The sequence below is a fragment of the Podarcis erhardii genome, assembly GCF_964252035.2.
Source record: "Podarcis erhardii genome assembly, chromosome: 10".
NCBI classification, from domain to species: Eukaryota; Metazoa; Chordata; class Lepidosauria; order Squamata; family Lacertidae; genus Podarcis; species Podarcis erhardii.
Window position 1 is genome coordinate 11,718,890 of NC_138500.1, and position 17,724 is coordinate 11,736,613.

Genomic DNA, 17,724 nt, shown 5'->3' on the forward strand with positions numbered 1-17,724 from the left:
CCTATGCTATGGCTGTGCATCATACACTCCAACATCTTGAGCCTCCAACTGAGAACTCCCCCCCCCCATGCTCACATGCAAGTCGTGTGACCTGCGCAAGATCACAGAGCCCAAAAACTGTGCTTTTATCAGGCCTGTGCTTGCATGGTGCCCCAAACCACATCTTTCGGCCCCCCCCAAAAAAATCCCGTTTTAGAAGGGAAGCATTTTTTTAGGTCGAGATTTTTCTGTGAAATCGCACGAGATTGTGGCACTCAAAATGGCCATTGTGCACTCACATGAGAAAATGGGGTGCCCCGGTTTTTTTCTGGGACACTTGCGGGGTATGCTATAATCACAGTCATGCTGAAATGCAGCAGAGAGCAGGCCTCTTGCATTGACCCTGCTAGTATAGTTCATGTAACTTTACGTTTTCCTTTGTTTCAAGTGGGAAATCTGGGTTCTAGACCCTATGGTGTAGGAAGCATGCATGAAATTGCTTGAGGAAATTGCAGAAGCCCTACAAGGGGTGCTGTATAAGAGTTTCAGTCACTAGGGATTGATTTCCCTGCACGTTTATAGAACAGTTAAATTATAGAAATTGTAGAAGTTTTTTTTATTTTATGTGAACTTCTTATGTAAATTCTTCCAGCAGAATTTAGATTCCTTGCTGCAGAATTTCAACAACATGCAACTTTTTAGCGCATTGTGCTCTGGGTATTTGGTCTTCCAAATTATGAAATCTTTCCAAAGGTGCCTTGTGAACACTGATGGGTCAATTCTGAGCCTAACCCCATTTTGAACGCTACAGACTGGCATTAGCTCTAATACAGTGGTACCTTGGGTTACATACACTTCAGGTTACATACGCTTCAGGTTACAGACTCCGCTAACCCAGAAATAGTACCTCGGGTTAAGAACTTTGCTTCAGGATGAGAACAGAAATCGTGCAGCAGCGGCGCAGTGGCATCAGGAGGCCCCATTAGCTAAAGTGGTGCTTCAGGTTAAGAACAGTTTCAGGTTAAGAACGACCCTCCGGAACGAATTAAGTACTTAACCCAAGGTACCACTGTATGTACTTGGTCGTTGTTTTTTTAAAAAAGGAAAGTTCTTTTAAAAAGCATAACAAGATGGTTAATGAGATAGTGGGGATGTTTATCAAACGAGAAACATCAGCAAATAGACGAGGAGCAACCGATGATGTTTACCAGAAAATGTGCGCTTGAATTGGATAGCAGCTTTATTTTAAAGTGCGGCATTGCGATGCTGCCGATGTGGGGTTTTCGTTGTTGGGTTTTTGTTGTCGTTGTTTTTTGGTTTCTTTTTTTTAGTCAGCCGAATTAATGTTCAATTTAATTCAAATTAGAACCAAATGGAAATACAGAGTGCAGCAAATGGCAGACTTGGAACGTTTCCAAACGCATTGCATTTCAGCAGTTTTTTCTGCTCATTCTCTCTCCCCCCCCCCCTTTAAATCTAAAAGAAGCACCTTGTTCAATTGTGTTGTAAGCTTGTTCTGGCTAGAAAATGATGCTCTTCTCTATTGTGGCGGGGGGGGGCTGGTACTTAATAATCTCCAAAGACTGAGCCACCCACCTGGCAGAGCGGATGATGCTAAACAAACCGTAGCATTTTGAGTTCGGTGTCCATAACAAAGCAGTTTGTGATCCTTTCTCCTCTGAATACTAGTGGCTGGGAATCTCAAGCTAGGGGAAGAGGCCTTGGTTCTCAAACTTAATCCTTGGTTTTGGAAGTCTGTTCCAAAACCAAAGCGTTCCAAAACCAAGGTGTGCTTTCCCGTAGAAAGTAATGCAAAATGTGTTAATCCGTTCCAGACTTTTAAAAACAACCCCTAAAGCAGCAATTTACCATGAATTTTACTATCTAACGAGACCATTGATCCATCAAATGAAAGCAATAAACAACGTACCGCAGTTACACCATCAATCAATCAGTAGCTGAACTGGGTTCCACACAGTCACAAAAACAAAACAAAAAAGAGTCGCAAAAACAAAACAAAGAAGAGTCACAACAACAAAAATGCAAAATAAATAGCAAAAACACTAGGGTCAGGGTTAGGGTTACTGTAACACTCAAAACAGAAGTGTGGCACTCAAAACGGAGTACATTCGGCTTCCAAAAAAAGTTTGCAAACCGGAACACTTACTTTGGGGTTTGCAGTGTTTGGGTTCAAAATTGTATGAGTACCAAGGCGTTTGAGAACCAAGGTACCACTGTACAAGCTTCCCATTGGAGCAGCTGGTTAGCCACTGTGATGCTGGGTCTTCCTTCTTCCTTGGTATAAGAGACTACAGCCACCACGGCATTTGTTAGCAATACGCTTAATAAAGAAAGGTCAGATGTCACTCATCTGGTGGTGTTCCTGCACCACTATCAGCATGTTTTTGTTTCCCGGTTTTTTTATTTAAAAAAGCCCCCATGAGCAACATCCGATTTAAACTAGCAAATCTGACGTTGGCAGGTTGTTATCCCAGTACGTTTCCAAGCACAATTCAAAGTGTTGGTGTTGACCTTTAAAGCCCAAAACCAGGCATAGGCAAACTCAGCCCTCCAGATGTTTTGGGACAACAATTCCCATCATCCCTGACCACTGGTCCTGTTAGCTAGGTCCCTGACCACTGGTCCTGTTAGCTAGGTCTCTCCATAGTTTTAAGTTTGGTGATAAGTGGAGAGACCTGGTTTGAACAAAGACATTGGATTCTTATCTCATTATACATGACAAAGCCATTTTTCACCTTCTCACCCCTTGCTTTTTCCTGTTAGACCTATTGCAGTCGTTAAGAGTCGTCAACAGGCTCATCACAGCTATCTGCCAATCACCCATTCCCACCACCCTTCTGAGTAATAGCCCTCCCCACCTTCCCACTATATAGAAAGGTCCGGTGACTTCTGTTTCAGTGTATCTGAAGAAGTGTGCATGCACACGAAAGCTCATACCTAGAACTAACTCAGTTGGTCTTTAAGGTGCTACTGGAAAGAATTTTTTTATTTTGTGAGAAGTGAGGTTACAGGGAACCAAGCAGAGAGCCTTCTTGGTAGTGGCACCTGCCCTGTGGAACACCCTCCCTTCAGATGTCAAAGAGATAAACAACTATCTGACGTTTAGAAGACATCTGAAGGCAGGAAACTTTTTAATGATTGATGTTTTAATGTATTTTTTATCTCTTGTTGGAAGCCGTATACGTAATATATTATTATTATTATTATTATTATTATTATTATTATTATTATTATTTCCCAAAGCTTGCTTTAAAAAAAAAGTGGGGTGGGGGACAAGAGGCAAAAATTAGTCCTCACCGCTGCACCTTGTGGAAACACAGAATATACTCAAACCTAATGGCTCTGATCAATGCCAGTCTGCAGACTTCTGTGTGCAGTGTTTGTTTTGCATACCGAAGACTGAATATCTCAGATGCCAAGTTACAGATGGGGCTGCAGAATGTTATTTGACAGCTGATTAGAGCAATCTGATGGAAATGATGACTTAATCACTAGAACAGGCGCCAAACTCCCAGATAGAATTCCACCAGGTTAATCTAATTTTTGTGTTGCTAGTTTTTTTTTCTTTGTGTGTTTGTTCCTGAAATAAACTACTCACCCAACTTGCTTTCTGTCATATCAACAAACACATGATATTGCTATATGAACTTCATACATAGGCAAAGCGAGTGCTTTTCAGCTTCAAAGCCAAGTTCGGCAACTTACAGCCCCTAGGTTCAATCCAGCCCCTGAATGCCTTTCCCCAGGCCCACTCAGCCATATGCTGCCACCATGTGGTAACTTACCCACAAATCAATCTTCTACTTAGGAAGCAGAAAAAGAAGCATCTTAGAAGTTTAGAACATAATCTGATAGGGCCTTGCTTCATCTATTTAACCCTCCAGAGGCTCAGCTAATGGCAGTAAGAAAATAGAGCTTTTTCCTGTGACTATTTCCTTCTTTTGGAATTCCATGCTGAGCATTCCTAGTGTCAACCAAAGAAAAATGGAAATGCAACTATTACAAAAAAACACAACTGTTACAACAACTACAAATCACGGAATGGATAATGACCGCAACCAGTGCAATCAGATTACAGAGATCAAGACATCAAAGCCAACCACAATTGTTCATTATCTAAAAGAAGCCCATTAGCACACAACACAAAGGGCCAGGTGTTAAAATTTCTACAAATCTTTACAGTCCACGTAACATTAGCATTAATGGATGCAGGTGGCACTGTGGTCTAAACCACTGAGCCTCTTGGGCTTGCCCATCAGAAGGTTGGCGGTTCGAATCCGCATGGCGGGGTGAGATCCCATTGCTCTGTCCCAGCTCCTGCCTACCTAGCAGTTTGAAAGCACACCAGTGCAAGTAGATAAATAGGTACCGCTGTGGCGGGAAGGTAAACGTTCTTTCCATGCTCTCTGGATTCTGTCATGGTGTTCCGTTGCACCAGAAGTGGTTTCGTCCTGCTGGCCACATGACCCAGAAAGCTGTCTGTGGGCTCCCTTGGACCTGAAAGTGAGATGAGCCCCCATAGTCGCCTTTGACTGGACTTAACCGTCCAGGGGTCCTTTACCTTTACCTTAGCATCAATATATTCCTTCTGCCGCAAGGTGGAACTGCTGCAAATTTGGCGATGTAGCATATTTCACTTAATAACTCACTTCAGATACATCAACTCAACGAGAGAAGGCAACTTAATTTCTTCCTGGGTTCCTCGTCAATATCATCATACAGGACATGGTGACATAAAATATTGCATGTTCCCTCCTGGTTAATCGTTCAGGAGCTTCAAAAGCTTCTTCTAGCCTGAACATCACAGCGACTGATACCAAAAGGCATTAGCACGCTTACAGATCCTGCAGAGTATTTGTGGTTCGCGTAACAGAACTCAGTAGCACATCATTTTGGCTAATCTACTTTATTTACATATAATACACTTGACGCATTCTGCCTTAGCTCCTTCCTCTTTCTCATCAGACAGCAAAGAGAAAGAAACAATAGTCCTACATTCCGGAACACAGTAGTACAAAATATCCTGTCTCTGTCACTTCCCACACTGTGGAATGAAAACATACACCGTCATGTGATAGACAACAATCTCATGACTGCGAGCACAGAGCAAGAATCCTAACAGCAGCTCCCATCAGTCCCAGCCAGCATGCATAAATGCCAGGAACCATTGTAATCTACAATACCCAGAGGTGCCACATTTGCTTCCACTTCCCTAGTAGGCTATTTATTCCAGAAAGTACATTTAGGGGTTATTCTCACAGGGTCTGCGCTGCCTGCAAGGGAAGCACTCTTGGAGAATTCATCGGCAAGCTTTGGTCAGGTGGGATCACACACACACACACACACACACACACACACCCCTCCCTGTTTTCAGCACGCCAGTGTCACATATTGCAAAAACCACTTACCTGGAGAGATAACCATAAGTGTATTGCTTTATGGTGTAGAACTACAATAACTGCTTTTTTGATAAGGCATGATATCTCGGTGACATGCTTCAGGTTGGAGGTATCTAATCTGAAGTCAGTTATATATCATCTGTAATCGCTTTTTCTCTTTCTTTCTTTTTTGAAAGCAGAGAACTATTTTATTATTTTATAGCCTGCAGTAAGACAGGAAGGATATAAAATGCTTGGCTTATTTCCCCATTGCTCAGCGTGGAGCAGAAGCAAAGCAAAGGCTTTCCCCTCCTTGCGCTCTGTCCCGTTAATTTTCTTATTCATTGCACACCTTTCTCGGATTCCTCTGACCCACCTCTTCTCTCCGCCTGCCCGTCCCCTTCCTTTGCGCTTTTAAATATTTTATTGGCAGAGCGCTCAGAATATGTACTGTCATGGTTGCAGTCTCTGGAGGTCAGCTGCGGGTTTAATAATAAGATGTGAACCAGTGACTCTGTAAAAACCCACTTTGGGTTCTCGGTGGTGCATGTTTTATTGAATCCAATGTTAAAGGCAGTTAACTTATCAATTGCTGATTGCAAAGGTTAAGGGAGCTTGTAACATGAATCCTCTTATGTAAAGGAAAAGAGGGCCAATTTAGGAGTTGCACTGTGGTGGGACGGGGGAGCCATAAAGAAATTCCCTTCAGCACGCCATGTGCTGCCTCATGCACAGGCAGCACTTCTGCACTCAAGTATACTGTGGTGCAGGCAGCGGACATGTCAGTGCCCCTGTGCAGCTCACCTGTGGCGCATTGCTGCAGCTCCTAGGAGGAACCATGTTTAAGCCACACCAAGTGCCTTGGCAGCAAATCAGACCTGACGGTCCAGGAGCCTTATTGAAGATGGGGGAAGCAAATTTTAGGACACATTATTTCTTATTCACTGATTTGAAGCATTTTTTCCTTGCTTTTCAGCTCCCAGACTGGCTTACAAAGATTGATAATAAGACAGTCCTTGCCCTCAGGCATACAATTTAAAGAAACAACACAAAAGGGAAAAATGGACTGGGAGGGAGGAGGGTGGAAATCAAACTACGGAACTTGATAGAATTGACTAAAATGGCCATCTTTTCCCAATATGGTTTCTTTTCCTTTGCTGATGCCGCAAATGACAGCCTGGACACCATATTGCTTCCTCCACTGTGTCCCATAACTAGTGCCGTTCCAGGGCATTATGGGAAGAAAATGGCAAGTGACACACAAAAAATGGTGGAGAATACCTGGAGGAAATTCTGTAAAGCAACCTCATTTTTCTCAGTGAAAAAAGGAAACTCTCTGACATTTTCTGAGGAAGAAGAGACATCTTTGAGAAATGTTGACTCAGTTCATCAGCCCATTTAGATTTACCTGCAAATATAAGTGCATCCAAACATAGGTTCAAGGCCAAGCTAAAGTTAGACTTCTCCATATTGTTGGCTAGATTGTCTCTTGCAAATTGGCCTTTGGGGTTCCAAGAATATTTGAGGAGTTTATAAATAAATAGGAGGGGCAGAACATTGGCTGGGTAGCCACTTTTTAGAGGACACACCCTGGTGCATGCATTTACCCAGTACAAACAGTAAGCTATGCCTGCCTCAGTTTGGTCAACTCCAGCAAAATCTCATCTTATCTTTTAAATTTACAAAATGACAACCACTTTCTTGTTTTCAAAGTGTAAACCTCTACATTCTTAATCACATTTGTTGCAATTATCCACATTTGTTGTTATCCTCCCAGATCTCTTCTTGTCTAAGTTGTCAAGTTCATTTCTCTGTTTATCATAATCATCTTTCATTTGTTCCTTGTCAGTTTCTGTAAATTATCATTTTGGTATCGGAAATGACCTGCCATTCCTCATCAGGGTGATGATTGCGATTGGTGCTAACTATCAAACATAGCTGTCAACTTTTCCCTTTTCTTGCGAGGAATCCTATTCGGAATAAGGGAATCTCCCTTAAAAAAAGGAAAACGTTGACAGCTATGCTATCAAAACATCAGCAAACTTTGTTAAATGCTAACTTCATTCCAACGTGTTGGTTGTGGCCAACAATACACTGGGCATCTGGGTGCCTGGAACGCCCATTTGAATCCAGTGAGGAGCCTATTACAAGCCAACATCCCTCTCAATGGTGCAGCATATACCCACACTGCCCAGGGCGGGCGCACTCCCAAGGGGGGAGGGGGCGGAGGGTGCCCTCCCAGGTGTGGGATAGCCGCTCGGGTGCACAGAGAGGCACACACACCCTGCAGGCGGGGGTGGAGCGAGCCGCCGATGGTGGACATTCAGCGCACCATCCGACTGCAACTCTGAAACTTCCCCCAGCTGTCAAAACAAAGGGGGAAGGGGGGAATGCCACTGGCAAAGCAGCAGAGCTCCTCCCTCTCCCCGACAGCTCGGAGTAGGCTTGGGAGTTGCGGGCAGGCAGCGCGCCAACTGTTACCCCCCCCCCCCCCGTGAAAACACCCAGGGTAGACCACCCCCACCGCACTGTTGGGTTATTCCGTTCCACCTTAAGGAACAGGCATGACTGTTGTGTGTCACATGTCTGTTTACACTCCAGCACAGCTTGCTGGGAACTTCCGTTTGTGTATAGCTTTTGCTTATGCTGTCTTGCTTTTGGAAACGAAGGAGACCGGACATGTTTCCTTTTGTCCTGATGTATGCTGAATAAACTGCTTCTAAATATGTTCACACAACCATCTCCTGCCACTTCTGTTGCGTAGTGTTTACTCTGCTGAGTAGCGTGTCCCAGCATTTGAAGTTCAGGTCATAGATGCTGCACCAAAGACTGGAGATCACCCAGCACACTGGCCAGTGGGCTGGAGCCAGCTGAGGGCCTGCCAATTGCCCCCGTTTCCTTGGTTGCATGCCAACACGCAGCCCCTCCTCCACCCCTGATCCCTCTCCCAATTACACCCTAATTCAGGTTCCTCCATCTAAAAGAAAGAAAGAAAGAAAAAAGAGTAAAGAAGGAAAAAGTACCAACTCCATAAATCCTTCCAGGTACAGGTTGACACCCAAGCAAGTCCTTCTCTGAGTAGGACCATGGCTGGGAGCTGCAAGTGAGGAAAGTGCTATTGCACTCTGGTCCGATTTGTGAGCTTCCTGCTTGAGCATCCTGTTTCTCCACCATGAGCATGGACTGTTATGTTATTACTGGCTATCATCCCTTAAGAATGGCTTCCATATCAGAACTTGGAGAACCTCTTCTATTATAATTGCTTCCTTCCTTTTTTTTCCTCTGGAGCCAAGTGAGGATTACCAGGAAGGATCCACCCTCTATTGTGTGGGCAGGTAATCCCTCCCCCTACCTGGCCTGGTTTCCCTGGCAACGCTTCCCCCAGGTGGGATTGGACAACACACTGGGGTAGGCGGGGACCTCCAGGTATCCCACCTGAGGGAAGGCAAAGCCTATGCTGATGGGGCCACTCCAGATCCAGGGCTGCACGCGTCCACGCAAAGGGCGCCCCCCGTTTTAAGCGGGGAGCGGTCATTGTGTGTCCTTTCAGTTGTCAGATCCACCAAATAATTTCTACTGCCAGCTCCAGGTTTTAGGTGGCCATGGTTTTAGGTGGCCATGAACATTACTTCTCCTTTCTGTTGCTCTTTCTTTGAACCCAACCTGCACTGTTGCCCAGAGAAGGGAGGAAGAGAGACGATGTTGCTGCTGATGCTCCCTGATTCTGATGCTCTTCCCGGGCTTAGAAGGGAGAAGTGGGCATGCAGCAACACCGAGGAGGTAGAAGAGGAGCAGGGCAAGGAGGCTGCAGGAGATGGCAGAGATGGGTCCTCTGTTGGGTGCAGGAGATGGGTCCTCTGTTGGGTGCAGGCCTCAGCAAGTGCACTGCAGTGCTGGCCCCAGGCACCAGCTGTGTATTTATTTCAAGTGTGAGTTTAGCCTCCCAAAAGCAAAAGACTTCTTGAAATATGGCAACCCTAACTTTACTTCCCTTTAAAAGAGGATAGATGGTGGTGCTTGTTCTAAAATTGGGGTGGTAGTTCTTTGCTTTTAAAAAAAATGTATAGGACCGCTTGGAATATAAAACCAAGATAATATGACTGTACATTTTCCTTCCTTACCAAATGGGCCTATTTTGGGACTGCTCCAAAACATATGAACCAAAGTAGTCAATGGATCATTGAATGGGCGATAAAACAATGAATCACAGTGCCGCTTAGGTACATACCAAAATCTGTTCAGAACCACTCAATCTGCATTCCTAACATGCCAATTTGCTTGTGCAAATAAGCCCGATATTGACCCTCAGTGGGTAATAATAACAATAATCAGAGTATTGAAACCCGATCTGTTAGGATGAGTCTTGTGGGCATGATAATTTGAGCTTTTTAAAAGCTTGCTAGCTGGAAAACCAATCTGTTAATGTTTCCTTTTAGCAGAAAAACCGACGGTGCTTAGAACTGATGCCTTTTGGATTGCTAGCCTGTTAAATAATATACTGTGGATTGAATCTCTGTCTTATCTAGCTAAATAATGTTTATGCTGACAGCCACGAGCTGATTAGATACAGGCTTTTTTCCTAGCCGTTCTACCCAGTATGTTTAGGCGATGCCATGGTTTGGATCAAGGACTGTCTGACACGGTCGAGATGTGTTCTGCCAGTGAGCTACAACTGCTCCCTACTAAGTATTGATCATGCCTCCCACGTAACTCCCCCCAATGGCTACAACACGTCCAAAGCAAATGAAAAATTAAGCATGTTTGACTTGTGGCACTCCAACCTGCTTTACTTTCTTTTTTCTTTTTGTTGTCTGTTGCTTCTAGATGCATCATCCCATTCAGATGAAACCGGCAGATAGTGAAAAATCCAACGGTAGGTGGTCACCCTGTTTCATACTTAAATGTTGCCCTTTCTTCTTCTTCTTCTCCTTCTCCTTCTTCTTCTTCTTCTTCTTCTTCTTCTTCTTCTTCTTCTTCTCCTCCTCCTTGGGGGTTGGGAAGAACAGGCTGTGTTGTTTGTTAAACTATAGGATTTACTTCCACAAGTGGTAGTGGTGCTCTCCAACTTGAATGGCTTTCAAAGAGGGTTAGACAAGTTCATGGAGCACAAGGTTGTCAATGGCTACTAGCTATGATGGCTGCCTTTGGCCTCTGCTGGCAGTCGTAAGTGGGGAGAGCACTGTTGGGCTAGGGCCCTGCTTGCAACCTTCCCATAGACATCTGGTTGGTCACTGTGAGAAGAGGAAGTTGGACTAGATGGACCTTTGGCCCGATCCAGGAGGACTCTTATTACGTTCTTGTTATGTTCTCATTACACGCTTGGTGGCCCCATTCATGACACTGTACCAGGCCTAGGGAAAACACAGGCCTCTCTTGAACTCCCGTTTGCATCCACAAAGAAGAAGGAAAGATTCAAAGGAAGGAATCACCAGGATGACCCGTATGCTATGGCAATATGAGTGTTGATACAATTGTCCTCTAGTCAATTGCTTCCCTGAGAAAATTTCTCCGTCTCCTTTTGACCATTTCCCATCAATAATGAAACACTGCATTTGGGAATCAGCAAGAGGTGGAGTTTTGGAAAAATTCTCATGGGTAGAATGTGGGGTTTAGGTTGTTGCTGTTGTTGCGCTTCCCTTACCTTTGAAGTGGCCAAAGGATGTGTGTGAGTGTCTTTCCTTTCATTCTACAAATCATCCCTCCAGCGGTCTGCATTCGGTAGCCTTCCTGGAGGCCCACATTTATGGTAAAGCCCAGCTAAGGAGATCACAAGGCTTTGATAAATTGTGGGATGGGCAGGCTGCAGACCCCTGGGAAATTATTGTACACCTGATCACAAACACTTCATAAATACTTGGCCACCTCATAAATAAGGTAAGTTCAAAGTCTGCTAAAATTAAAATATAAAGTGATTTCTCAAGTATCCCGAAACTTGGAGAAAATATTGGGTGGCTGCCCCCCAAAAATATTTTAAGGAGGGGGCTGAAGGGACCAGGGCCCCATAGAGTTGGTGCCTGTGGGTGATATGTAATATTTTTAAAAAAACTGGGGGTGGGCAACACTCTCCAAGTGGCTCTTCCTATGAGCAAAGAATTCAGAATTCATAGGCTTTCTAAACTCCAGTACTGACTACTTGATGTTGTTGTTTAGTCGTTTAGTCGTGTCCGACTCTTCGTGACCCCATGGACCAGAGCACCATAATTTGAAAGCATCAATTCTTTGGCGATCAGCCTTCTTTATGGTCCAGCTCTCACTTCCATACATGACTACTGGGAAAACCATAGCTTTAACTATATGGACCTTTGTTGGCAAGGTGATGTCTCTGCTTTTTAAGATGGCACCAGTCAACCTTCTCTCCATAGGAGTAAAACAGCAGAGAGCAGAATCCCTTTCTGGCTTAGACCAAAAAAGTGGGTTCAGACTTACGGCTCTTACTGGCAAGAATATCTTCTGTTACTTCCTAGGCAGTTGGGCAGTTCTTCATGGCTGATCTCCCTAGTGATTCCTCTAGCTTGGTGCCCTCCCCATGTTGTTGTACAACTCCCATCATCACGACCAGTAACCATGCTGCCTGGTGCTGATGGGAGCTGGAGCCCAACAGCAGCTGGAGGGCACCAGGTTGGGGAAAGTTGTTTTACTCATAGGCTGATATCGGTTACAAACCAAGCAATAGTTTATTGGGATGAGAGGTAAAAGTGTGTTATATCAAGTAATTAAATGCCATATGGTGTTGGTGTTGGCCACCTCATGAGAAGAGAAGACTCCCTGGAAAAGACCCTGATGTTGGGAAAGATGGAGGGCACAAGGAGAAGGGGACGACAGAGGACGAGATGGTTGGACAGTGTTCTCAAAGCTACCAGCATGAGTTTGACCAAACTGCGGGAGGCAGTGGAAGACAAGAGTGCCTGGCGTGCTCTGGTCCATGGGGTCACGAAGAGTCGGACACAACTAAACAACAACAAGAAGGTTGGAAGGCAGGGAGACCAACAGTAGATGGCTCCAGAGCCAATGTCAGGCAGAGCCACGCCCTGGCTGACTGTAAGTGCCACTGAGGTTGGTGAGGCAATGCCAGATTTTTATTTTCCTCAGAGACCAGCCTCCACTGTACAGATTCACCTTGCCTTGGCTCTCCTCCCTCCAGGTTGCACAAGGCAGGGCAGAAATCAGTTCAAAGGCAGCCCTATTGATTGGGAGGCATCTCTGTGATATGCAAAACATGCAGCGAGCTTAAATGAGTCTGAATTGTGCCAAGCAGGCCTCTGCAAGTAGCGGCACAGCCGCCGTGGCGTGTTTGGTTTTTAATCTAGCCTTGCTTGGCCCCTTGATTCCTATAATTTGCTAAGAGGCATGTCAAAGAAATCTCCTGCCTTCTTAGATTGCAAGAACTTTGCTTTTCCCTCATGGCAGAAATAATCATAGCCGCTTCCTTCCAGCAGGCAACTTTGCTCTTCATTAATTAGTAATCAGGGCAGAAGCCATGCACTTAGAGATTTAAATACCTGCAAATGTAAATGATGACTGGGCCCTAAATCTCTCTGCAGAGTTAAGAGAGAGGTTCTTTCTTTCTTTTTCTTTCTCTTTTTTGGGGGGGGAGGGGGGTTAATTATGGTGCTTCCCATTTCCTCATTTCTCCATGGATCCTGTGAAGTTCAGAAGAATATTAAGTCTTTGTGCTGTCCGTTTTGACAGCACAAAAAATGCAAAAATGTTTGTTTTTTAACCGTATTGTGGCTAGCGTGTTTCAACGCTGGCTCGCTGACCCGCCAAAGATTGTAAATTGTCTGCCTTGTTGTTATTGTTGTTGGCATTGGTGAAATATTGGCAAGTATTTCGTAAAGTTGCTCCAGGTGTAACTCCAGCTGTGGGCAGGGGGAATGATCTTGCGGGCGGGCTTCCTCCAGGCATGCCAGCCGCCAATTAATCTAGCCCCACCCCTCAAACACACATTTGTGCTATCTGAAAGTGCAGCTTGACATGATGAGCCCTAGCCCATGCTCCAGATCTCCCTACACAATGAGCTTTTTTGTAGGCAACAGAATTTCCTTTTCCTCTCCTTGAGGGTCCATAAATTATGCAGTTGAGTTTCCCACATTTGGGAAAATCGCCTCCAGACAAGATTTGGGGCAAGTGCAACGGGAGGAGAAGGGATGGAAGCCAGCAGACTGCCTCCAATAGTAGAAGTAAGACACAGCCATCATGCCTGGTAACTGTTGATTGTTGCTGTTTAGTCGTTTAGTCATGTCCGACTCTTCGTGATCCCCTGGACCAGAGCATGCCAGGCACTCCTGTATTCCACTGCATCGCGCAGTTTGGTCAAACTCAAGTTGGTAGCTTCGAGAACATTGTCCAACCATCTCGTCCTCTTTCGTCCCCTTCTCCTTGTGCCCTCCATCTTTCCCAACATCAGGGTCCAGGGTCTTTTCCAGGGAGTCTTCTCTTCTCATGAGGTGGCCAAAGTATTGGAGCTTCAGCTTCAGAATCTGTCCTTCCAGTGAGCACTCAGGGCTGATTTCCTTCAGCATGGGTCGGTTTGATCTTCTTGCAGTCCATGGGACTCTCAAGAGTCTCCTCCAGCACCATAGTCTGTTGATAGTCTTTCCTAAGCAGCCTCAGGCCTGTATACCTGAAGGAGCGTCTCCCCCCGCCCACTAATTGTTCAACCCAGGCACTGAGATCCAGCTCCGAGGGCCTTCTGGCGGTTCCCTCACTGCGAGAAGTGAAGTTATGGGGAAGCAGGCAGAGGGCCTTCTTGGTAGTGGTGTCCGTCCTGTGGATTGCCTTCCCATCAGATGTCAAGGGGATGAGTAACTATATAACCTTTGGAAGACATCTGAAGGCAGCTCTGTATAGGGAAGCCTTTTAATGTTTCATTGTGTTATTGTATTTGTTGGACGCGGGTGGCACTGTGGTCTAAATCACTGAGCCTCTTGGGCTTGTCGATCGGACGGTTGGCGGTTCGAATCCCCGTGACGGGGTGAGCTCCCGTTGCTTGGTCCCTGCTCCTGCCAACCTAGCAGTTTGAAAGCACCACAGTGCAAGTAGATAAATAGGTACCGCTGCGGCAGGAAGGTAAACGGTGTCTCCATGCACTCTGGTTTCCATCACGGTGTTCTGTTGTGCCAGAAGCAGTTTAGTCATGCTGGCCACGTGACCCAGAAAGCTGTCTGTGGACAAACGCTGGCTCCCTCGGCCTGAAAGCGAATTGAGCGCTACAACCCCATAGTCTTCTTTGACTGGAGTTAACCATCCAGGGGTCCTTTTATGTTTTTATATTTGTTGGAAGCTGCCCTGAGTGTCTGGGGCAACCCAGTCAGATGGGCGGGGTATAAAGATGATTTTTATTTTTATTTTTATTTTATTGTTGTTGTTGTTGTTGTTGTTGTTGTTGTTGTTGTTGTTGTTAATACTACTACTACTACTACTTCTACTAGTATTCCACATGTGCGAAAGCCTGAAACTGTAGCTACAGAAGGCAGGGCTGTCTTGCATCCTCCTTCCTTCTTTTCTCAGCATGTACTCCCAATTTGGGAATAAGGAACAGGATTTGGCCAGCATGCTTTATTCTGAGCTCCCCCACCCCCAGTGGCCCTCCTGGCAGGTGGGTGAAGCTGTCCATTACCTGATGTCACCATGAAACCAGATGACCCCAAAGAACATCTTTCCCCACAGGTGCAACTCAAGACATGCTTGCATTCAAGCTGGGGGGTCAAAGGAAGAATCAGTAGCCTGCTGGCCTAAACAGATCTTGAAATCTATTTGTAAACATGGGTGCTGATGTATAAGCCGCTTTTACTCATATGGAAAGAGTTAACAGCTTTTCTATAAATCAAAGGGTTGTTTTTTGTGTGTGTTTTTTAATAATATATTCCAAGCGTGTGGATGAGGGGGAGGAAGAAAGGGAGAAATTTCAAATCCCTGCAAAAACCCCAAGCGTGCAATCTGTCCGTGTCACACCTGGATCTAAATCTGCCTGAATTAATTAGCAACTTCTTTCCCCTACGTGTTAGTGCTAACATATGGCATTTAATTACTACTTTCAATTCAGCACTTTGTTCCTTTTAGAATTCTGAAATCTTTTCTTCTGCGAAGTCGGAACATGGCGGGTCCTACCAGCGAGGGCGGGCTTTTGTCTGTTGAGGAACAGAGACGTGAAACTGGTGTTGACGTGCCGCTAGCGGTTTGACTTCACCAGCAGAGGTGCGGTACATTGTCCCTCAAGGCGGACGGGTGCCCACCAGCTGGGAGAAAGGAATCAGGACTCTTATTGTGATGCATTTAAAGTGGCATTGAGCAGGTTAAACAATGCCGACCCTACCATGAGGCAGAGTGAGGCGGCTCCCTTGGGTGGCCAGTGGTGGAAGACAGCTTTGTGTGAGCTACTCAGATGTAGTAGAAGACACTGTCCCATCACCAGTGCTTAAGGAAGGTTCAGTTGCTGCCAATCTGGTTAGTTTTTGTACATGAAATGTGAGGGGGTAGCCATCTTGATGTTTGCCTCAGGCAGCAAAATGGCTTGAGCTGGCCCTACTGGTGAGTGAGCTTGATTCAGTAGCATGGCTTCCACTGGCTGGTGTTTTGACCAATGAGTAGGCATTATTATTATTATTATTATTATTATTATTATTATTATTATTATGGCGGTTCACAAGATAAAAATGCAGGGTAAATGGAATACATAGTGTCAGGGTTTCTGGGAGAAGTGAGGAGATGGCAGAGGAGACGGAAAGCGAGTGGGAGGAGGGAGAGAGAGACGAGGAAGAAGATGACGGAATTCGAAGGGAATCTATGAGCCTAAGCAGTGAGTCAGAGGATTCCCAAAAAGGAGCTAGCATGATCAGGCGAAAAGCAGGAGAAGAGAGAAGCTGTGAAAAGTCAGGAAAGGAGGGGAGAAAGCCCAGTGAAGCACAGACGCTGTCAGAGGGGTCTCAGCCGGAACGGAGTAAAGGGGGTGGAGTTGTCAGCCTCTCGGAGGGAGGAGGAACAGGAGAAAACAGAGAGAGGGGGTTGGAGCAAGGTGTTCAGCCGGAAAGGGTAGAGAGTGGAACAGGGGGCAGTATAGAGGACGAAGGAAAGGTCAAAAGCAACGTACGCGCGCCAAGTTCAAACATAGAGGCGCGCGGAAGTGGGGAAAGCTCAGAGGAGGAGCCCGGCCCCAAAGCCAGAAGGAGGGGGCAGGAGGCGGCAGAGGATTCAGCCTCAGGCGAATCCCGGAAAGAGAGAACCCAGGGGGGCAGAAAGACCCTGCGGAAAAGAAAGGAGAGGAAGAGGTGGTCTAGAGCCAGGCTATTAAGTTGGTGTGGAGGAGGGGAGGAGTCAGAGGGGGACTTCGGCGGTCTAACGTGACAGACGTACAGCCACAATGCTGAACTGTGAAAGAAGCAATTATCTTCAATAAACTTTTCCTGTAAGTAAACTATAACGGAGTAGGGTCTCTCGTGAGCTGGGACCCACCTGGGTGGCTGTGACAGAAAGTCCCCCTCCCTCTGAAAGCAAAAATTTTTTTTTTGCGAAGCTCACGAACGGGGCAGCCATGAGTGCTGAGGAACAGCTGGCTGCACTCCGGGATCAGATTACCACTCTCACAACGGCAGTCATTGCTTCGCAGAAGAAGAATGCTGACTTGGAGAAAGCGTGCCAGGATTTGCAAGCAAGGTGGGAAAATGCGGACAAGGCGGGGACCCCGGGCTCCAGAGCGGAGGGCATTGCGCTTGGAAGGAGGGGGGGTGCCCTAGTTTCGCATTTTAATGGCAACTTGCAAGACTATCCCAACTTCAGGGCAGATGTCGTGTATGCACTGCATTTACTCCGTCATGATTTTAGAGATGAGGAGGAGAGAGTGGGATTTATTGTTTCGCACCTGCATGGGGAGGCCAGGGCTTGGCTACGCAATCTGTGGCGCGAAGATGGACCAGCCCGTCGCAATGCAGATGCGTTTATCAAGGCAATGGATGCTTGTTTTCAATCCTCTGTGGATAAGGACATTGCGCGCCGGCAGATGCACGGGCTGAGGCAGGGGAGAGCCACTGTACGCCAATATCATTCTAAATTTTTTGCATTGCTCACCGCCTTAGATTGGCCGAAGGACAGTCTACCGGTCAGGGATCTTTTTTGGGAGGGATTGAGCCCCTCCGTCAAGGATGAGATCGCAAGGGGGGACAGACCCCAGACCCTGGAAGACGTGGTGCAACGGGCTTTGGCTATAGGAATTCGACATGAGGGACGTCCGTGGCACGAGGAGGGGGGGCCCCAAGCGCGCGCGCAAGCAAAAGCTCTCCCTTTTGTGCACAGGGATTTCAGCCGTGCGCACCCCTCACCAATGGGGAAGGAAGGCGAAGAGCCAATGGAG

At 46.1% G+C, this 17,724-nt stretch overlaps 1 protein-coding gene across 29 annotated transcripts in view; it reads left to right on the forward strand.

Moving 5' to 3' along the window:
* CELF2 (CUGBP Elav-like family member 2) overlaps nt 1–17,724 on the forward strand; it is a 559,297-nt gene that overhangs the window by 454,037 nt on the left and 87,536 nt on the right. For all 29 annotated transcript variants that reach the window (XM_081879933.1, XM_081879914.1, XM_081879916.1 and 26 more), the window contains one exon: nt 10,203–10,251. In XM_081879933.1, the coding sequence (XP_081736059.1) occupies nt 10,203–10,251 (49 nt within the window). The remainder of the gene's footprint in view (nt 1–10,202; nt 10,252–17,724) is intronic.